Genomic DNA, 7,558 nt, shown 5'->3' on the forward strand with positions numbered 1-7,558 from the left:
CCACCTCAGTGTTTCATGGGCAAAGGACTGACTTCTTGTACTCCATGACGCTGACTGCCACTGAGGTGGTCTGGAGTTGGAGGTGCCAGAGTGGCCTGGACAACTTCACCTTCCAGAATCAAAAACTGAAGCTCAGAAGGGTTGAGGGTGCTTAAAGTCATATTCAGAAAGAAAAGTCAGCTGGGCATGATGAAGCAGGACTGTCACCCCAGCACTCCAGAGGTCAGGAAGTGGAAGCAGGAGGCTCAGAGTTCAAGGTCATTCTTGAACACACAGGAAGTTGGAGGCTAGCCTGGGCTACACTGTCTTACACCTTGCCCCTCAACCCCCCAAAAAAGGTCAGGGCGATAGATCAGTCACTAAAGTGCTTGCCACACAAGCATGAGGACCTGAGTTCAGAGTCCCGACCCACAGAAAATCCAGGGACTGTGGGACAGGCCTGTAACCCAGCACTGGGATACAGATGTAGACACAGGAGAATCCCAGTTCACTGGCCATCCTAATCTAGCTAAATCAGTGAACTCCAGGTTCAATGAGAGACACTGACCCCCAAAAATAAGGTGGAGGCAGACATGGTGGCACATGCCATTCAAGAGGTAGAAGCAAGTGAATCTCTTGTGAGTTTGAGGCCAGCTTGGTCTGTGTAGTAAGTTTCAGGTCAGTCAAGGCTACACGGTGAGATCCAGTCTCAAAGCAAAACAAAACAAAACCTACAAAAACAATAAAAAAAATAAGGTGGACAGCTATTGAGGAAGACACCTGATACTGACCTCTGGTCCCCCATACCCACTGGATATACCCATACACCACACATATACACATAAAGTTCAGTATAACTAATAGAACGGTGCAGTTATTAGGTGCCTATTGAATACCATGACAAGTGTTACTGCTGGATCACCATATTCCAGATGGGAGAGTTGACACTGCAAGGAAGTGAAGGTTCTAGCCCAAGGTCACCCCTGCTGGGCACAGTTGAGCCAGGAACTGAGCCCCAGCCTAACTTGGGCTCACTATGGAGGGAAACTGAGATTAGGGACACAGTAAGGGGCTGCAGAAGGGTTCTGTATTTCCTGATTTGTGAAATTGGTAACTGAGCGAAGAGCCAGGTTTAAGGATGATTGGGGCCCAGTAGAGACCAGAGACTTGGTTGGAAATCTCTTTTCGTGGCAGGGACCAACCAGGACCCCATGCAGGTCCAGCCAGAGCGGTTAGTGCTGAATTGCCTGGAGACCCAAGCAGTCTGAGAGGCCACTGGTCTCCCAGAGTCCCATGACCAGTGAGGGCAGAGTGGGCCTTGACTCTGCTTCTCTGGGACACTATGCCAGAATGTGATTTTTGGAGGACCCCATCCCTCCAGTACCAGAGCCCAGGAATCCAGGATAATTGTTTAGTGAGCAGATGGGTAAACTGAGAGCCTCCAGGTCAAGCCCTTAATCAAATCACCCTGCTCCTGCCAGCTCAGAGAAGACTCACATCCATCAGCCCTCCTACTTAATTTTAGAAAATATTTTATTATTATTGAGCTGGGCGTGGTGGCGCATGCCTTTAATCCCAGCATTTGGGAGGCAGGGCCAGGCGGATCTCTGTGAGTTCAAGGCCAGCCTGGTCTACATAGTGAGTTCCAGGACAGTTGGGGCTACAGAGAGACCCTGTCTCAAAAAGAACAAAAAATTTTTTTATTATTATTGTATGTGTATGAGTGTATTGCCTGCATGTATGTAAGTTCAATGGTCTGGTGCAGTGCCTGCAGAGGCCAAAAGAGGGTGTTGGAGCTCCTGCACTGGAGTTATAGACAGTTGTTAGCTGCCATGTGGGTGCTGGGATTTGAACCCCAGTCCTCTGCAAGAGCAGTCAATGCTCTTAACCCCTGAGCCATCTCTCCAGCCCCCACTTAATTTTTAAAAATTGATACATGGCCTCCCTATAGGCTAGCTTCAAACTCACTATCCTGACTCAGCCTCCAGGGAGCTGGGATTACAGGCCACCACCACACCTAACTTTTCCCCACTCCTTTTTTTTTTTCATGCCAGGCTGGCCTTGAACTCCATTTGTAGCAGGTGACTTTGAACTTCTGATCCTTCCCCTCCTCCTCCCAAGTATTGACATAGCAGACCTGCAACGCCACCCTAAAATGGAGTGGGAAGAGTGGGGCTGATGGACTTGAATCTTTCCCCACGCTGACAGGAGCAGGGTGACTTGGTTAAGGGCCTTGGCCTGCGATCCTCAGTTTACCCATCAGCTCACTGGGCGACTATCCTGGATTCCTGGGCTCCAGCACGCCTGTCATCCCAGATGTGGACTGGGGAGGGAATTCCATTTTATAGTATGTGTCCAAACTTAGGCCAGTGAGGTTCCTCCACTAGCCCAAGGTCGCCCGCCCTAGTCCAGTGGGCTCCAGGATCCACCGCGCCTGGGCTTCCTTCCCGCGATGCGCACGCGCTGCCCCTTTAACGCCCCGCCCTCTCTCCTCTCCTTGCAGGCAGACGACGGGATTGCACCTCAGGCCAGACCTGCCGGGGCAGCCCTCTGTGCGCGTGCGCAGTAAAGACGCGCACTGGCCGCTACGCGGGGGCCGCCGGCAGGATGGTGAGTGTCGCGCAGAGCTGGGTTCCTGCGTCTCGCATTTGTCTCCGTCTCTCTCTGCCTCTCTCCACCCTCTCCTCTGCCTCTCACCTCTCTCTTTCTTAGGCACTTTCCCTTTCTCTGCCCGCAACGTCTCCCCCTTTTTGGGCGGGGGAGGTATTCTCTTTCTTTGTCCCCCGTCTCTCCTCCCAGTCTCTCCCCCTAGTCTTTCCTTCCTCTGTCTCTGTGTCTCTGTCTCTCCGTTTCTGTGTCTCTCAGTCTCTGCATCCGTCTCTGTCTCTGTCTCTGCCTTTGTCCTTGAGTCTGTCTCTGAATCTCTGTCTCTGAGTCTCTGTGCATCTCTGCCTCAGACTCTTTGTCTCTGAGTCTCTGTCTCTGGGTCTCTGTATCTCTAATCTCCGTTTGAGTCTGTCTTTGTGTCTCTAGTCTCCGTCTCTGAGTGTCTCTGAGTCTGAGTCTCTGTCTCTGCATCTCTCTGTCTTTGCATCTGTCTCTCCGCCTCTGTCTCTGCATGTCTCTCTCCCGCTGTGTCTCTGTCTCTCGGGTCCTCCTCGCTCAGTGGCCGGGTGTTCCCCTCCCCCCGCGCCTGTCCCACTGTCCCCAGCCCCCGCTGCCCCGTTTGCTGCAGTCTCCTGGCGCACAGATAAACTTGCCGCGGCGGCGCACGCTGCTCCCCATCCCTTGCGCTCCAGTGGCGGGGGCGGGGACTCGGGGACCGCGGCGACAGGCACCCGGGGAGGGCGGGAGGAGCCTCCTGCCCCTCCCGCAGCTCCGCAGACCCCAGCCGGGCTAGGACCACTTTACGGAGCCGCGGCAGCAGGACTGGACGCAGCTCCTGTGCCCGCAGGCGTGCGCTCGGGCGGCCCTCGGTCCCCGCGCGCTCTGGGCTGCGGCATGGGGACTCCTGCTGCTGGTCGGCGTGCCCGCTGGGGCGCAGCGCGGGCGGAAGAAGGTCGTGCACGTGCTGGGTGAGTCCGTGCCGCGCGCGCACTCTGGTCGCGCAGGAGCGGTGGCTAAGAGTGACCGTACGGGGCCGGAGCGGGCGCGGGACATGGGGCTTGATGGGTGGCTGTGGTCCCCTACTCTCAGGCCCCTAGCGTCCCTTTGCCCATCCTCCACCCACGTTCCCTTCCCGGGTCCCTATCTCCCCCTTGACCCTGCTCGGTCGCCCCGCAGAAGGCGAGTCGGGCTCGGTGGTGGTGCAGACCGCACCGGGGCAGGTGGTGAGTCACCGCGGTGGCACCATCGTCTTGCCCTGCCGTTACCGCTACGAGGCGGCCGCCCACGGCCATGACGGCGTCCGCCTCAAGTGGACGAAGGTGGTAGACCCTTTGGCCTTCGCGGATGTCTTCGTGGCCCTGGGTCCCCAGCAACGGGCTTTCGGCAGCTACAGAGGCCGGGCAGAACTGCAGAACGACGGGCCTGGGGACGCTTCCCTGGTCCTCCGAAATGTCACCCTGCAGGACTACGGGCGCTATGAATGCGAGGTCACCAATGAGCTGGAAGATGATGCTGGCATGGTCAAGCTGGACCTGGAAGGTGACCAAACATGGGCAGAAGATATAAGGGCTGAGGGGACAGCTAAGAACAAACCCAATCAAACTGACTGGCTTAGAGAAATGTAGAGATTTTTGTGGGGCAGAGGAATAGTTTTTTTTTTTTATTTTAAGATTTATTATTTATTTGTGTGTCTATGGGAATGTATGTGTGCATGCCTGTGGAGGCCAGAGAGAGAGTCAGACCACCTGGGAACTGGAGTTACAAGTGGTTGTGAGCTGCCTGCTGTGGGTGTTGGGAACAACTTCTGGTCCTCTGGAAGAGAAACAAGCACTCCGTTTTTTTGTTTTTTTTTTTTTTTTTTTTTTTTTTTTTTTTTTTTTTTTTTACTGTCTTTTTTGAGACAGGGTCTCCCTGTAGCCCAAGCTGGTCTGGAACTCACTATGTAGATCAGGCTGGCCTTGAACTCACCTGTCCCTGCCTCATGAGTGCTGAGAGCCAGAGCTCTCCTAAGTTTGTTGTTTGATTGTTTGTTTGTTTGAGATTCCAGAAAAGATTTCAAGCCTTTCACTTACTGAATTTTGTGAACATTAAAAGAAATTTTTTTAGGTTTATCGTGGGGAGAGGGTGTATGCACCATGGTGCTTGTGTGGAAGTCAGAGAACAATTTATGAAAACTGCTTCTCTCCTTCCACCATGTGGGTCCTTGGGTTGGAACTCATCAGGCTTAGTGCAGATGCCCTTACCTGCAGAGCCATCTCATTGCCCTCTCTGAACAGTTTAATAATGACAAATAATAACAGCTGTCCTTTGCTAGGTGCTTTCTGTTTGCCAGCCACCTAGCCAAAGGGCTCACAGGAACTTCTCACTTAGTTTTCTCAAATCCCCAAGAGCAATAGCACTTAACCAGGAGGCTGAGGCTGTAGCAATGGCTCAGTGACTAAGAGCGCGTACTACTCTTCCAGAGGACCTGGACTCTGTTCCCAGCACCCACATCAGGAGGCTCACAACTGCCTATATCTCTAGCTCAGGAGGATCCAACACCCTGTCCTGCACATAATACACGTGAACTCATGTAGGCACACATGTACATAAATGAATAAATCTTAAAAATAAAATAGCAGATGGGCCTGGTTTCAAGAAGGCTATTTTGTTGTCCTGGACATCTGTGAATGAGAGGCCCAGCCAGGATTCCATCTCCTATCTGCCAGGCTCTGGGCCTTCACCCTGCTCAGAGCATGTACCTCAGCCCAAACCCTGTCCTTAAGTACAGTGTCTGTGAGTCCTCCATGACCAACCTTCCAGAAGCTCCCAGTGTGGAGACATTCTGCCCTAGAAACTGTTCCAGCTATGTAAGCCTTGTGGATTCAGTGCTAGAAGGCTGGCAGACAAAGACTGATAAGAGTGTTGGGTTTTTGAAGGATGACTACACGTTTGGCACATGGAAAACCATAGAAAAACACGAGCAAAGATCTCCAAGAGATGTAGATATGATAAAGTATGTTAAAGAGGAGGGACAAGTCCCAAGCTTAAGTCAAAAGGACCCATGGTGCGGTGTAGCTGGGCAGAAATGTGGCCAGGTCTGAGGGCCAGAGAGAGGAATGGACTGGAAGGTCCTGATTGATGTCAGGTGTATAAGAAACTAGGGGATCCTGACTGACTCCCATTCTTTTCCTCCAGGTGTGGTCTTCCCCTATCATCCGCGTAGAGGCCGCTATAAGCTGACCTTTGCAGAGGCGCAGCGCGCATGCGCCGAGCAGGATGGTATTCTAGCTTCTGCCGAGCAACTGCACGCGGCGTGGCGCGATGGCCTAGACTGGTGCAATGCTGGCTGGCTCCGAGATGGCTCCGTGCAATATCCAGTGAGCCGGGCCCGGGAGCCCTGTGGTGGTACTGGGAGCCCTGGGGCTGGCGGCGCCACCAATGGGGGCGTGCGGAACTATGGATATCGCCATAACGCTGAGGAACGCTATGATGCCTTCTGCTTCACGTCCAACCTCCCGGGTGAGAATGCCCTTCTCTGAAAGAAACCAGTTTCACGTGCTTGGATGCCGCCTCCTGGAGGGAGTCCAGCCTCAAATGCATAGGCCTCGGTTCTCTGAGCTTGGTCCCACCCCTAAATGCATAGGCTCCGCCCCCTAAGGGAAATCCCTTTCCCTAGGAGGAAGCCCACTTCTCAAGATCAAAAAACCCTTCCCTGAGGGGACACCTGTCCCAAGTGCAGTGCACAGGTCCTGACTCCTGGAGTGTGGCCCCACCCCTAAGTGCATAGGCACCAGTCCATCGAGCCCCCCCCCCGCCCCGTACCCCAAGCATATATACTCCTCTCCCTTGAAGAATACCTGCCCTGATTGCATAGGGCCTGCCAGATGGCGGGAGGTGCACCTCTGATAGCTAGACCTTGCTCCCAAAGCATAGGCCCCATCCCTAAGGGCATAGGCTCCTCCCCTTTGAGGGAATTCCCCCACCCCATATAGGACCCGCCCCTTGGGCCTGCCTCCTGGAGGGAAAAGAGGTCCAGTGCCAGTGCTTCGATCCAGCATCCAAGCATGTAGGACCAAGTCTCAGAGCACAGGCACGCCCCTGCAGGGAGGCCTGTCCTAGGAACATAGGGCCTGCCCCATGGGCGCCTGCCCCAGAAAACACATGTGGGCCCTGTGCCAGTGCTGCCGCCTCACTGCCTCTACCTAGTCCTCGGGAGCAGCTACCAAGGCTGCATTCCAGGGCGGCCACAGGGGGGCAGTGAAATGCCACTTGGCGCCAGCGACGCCCTGATGGAAGCTGAGGTTCCAGGTAGCAGGGAATGAGGTGTCCCTGGATTCTGAGCCGGGAGCCCCGGGCTGTAGGAGCGTGGGGTAGGCGGATCACGGGTACAGTGCTCACACCCTCCCTGGTCCCGCAGGCCGTGTGTTCTTTCTGAAGCCACTGAGGCCCGTGGCGCTGGCTGGGGCAGCACGCGCTTGCGCTGCTCGGGGCGCAGCGGTGGCCAAGGTCGGGCAGCTGTTCGCCGCTTGGAAGCTGCAGCTGCTGGACCGATGCACGGCGGGCTGGCTGGCGGACGGCAGCGCCCGCTACCCCATCGTGAACCCAAGAGAGCGCTGTGGAGGCCCGAGGCCCGGAGTGCGCAGTCTCGGTTTCCCCGACGCCTCCCGTCGGCTCTTCGGGGTCTACTGCTATCGCGCGCCTGGTGCACCAGACCCGGCTCCTGGCGGCTGGGGCTGGGGCTGGGCAGGCGGGGGCGGCTGGGCTGGAGGTGCACGAGACCCGGCAGCCTGGACTCCACTTCGCGTCTAGGACCTCGGAGGATGCACAGCTGGGGGTGTTAGCGGCTGATCTAGGGGTTCTGTGCATCCCCTGCAAACAGACCATACACCCTAGGTCTCCTGGACAAGTTACACACCCCTGTGGTGCGCTTTGGGCAGACCTAGTCTCTGTGGTCCTCGGACACTGATCCCCGCCCCCCCCCCCCCCCCCC

At 55.5% G+C, this 7,558-nt stretch overlaps 1 protein-coding gene across 1 annotated transcript; it reads left to right on the plus strand.

Annotated features, from left to right (window-relative positions):
- The first annotated feature begins 2,460 nt into the window (after positions 1–2,460).
- On the plus strand, positions 2,461–7,542 carry Hapln4 (hyaluronan and proteoglycan link protein 4). The gene is made up of 5 exons (XM_008824483.3): positions 2,461–2,589; positions 3,434–3,554; positions 3,763–4,125; positions 5,764–6,087; positions 6,986–7,542. Exons 1-5 carry the CDS (start codon positions 2,587–2,589, stop codon positions 7,375–7,377), a joined length of 1,203 nt encoding a protein of 400 aa, XP_008822705.1. The 5' UTR covers positions 2,461–2,586; the 3' UTR covers positions 7,378–7,542.
- Positions 7,543–7,558: the final 16 nt, after the last annotated feature.

The sequence above is a fragment of the Nannospalax galili genome, unplaced genomic scaffold, assembly GCF_000622305.1.
Source record: "Nannospalax galili isolate Female #2095 unplaced genomic scaffold, S.galili_v1.0 scaffold529, whole genome shotgun sequence".
NCBI lineage: Eukaryota > Metazoa > Chordata > Mammalia > Rodentia > Spalacidae > Nannospalax > Nannospalax galili.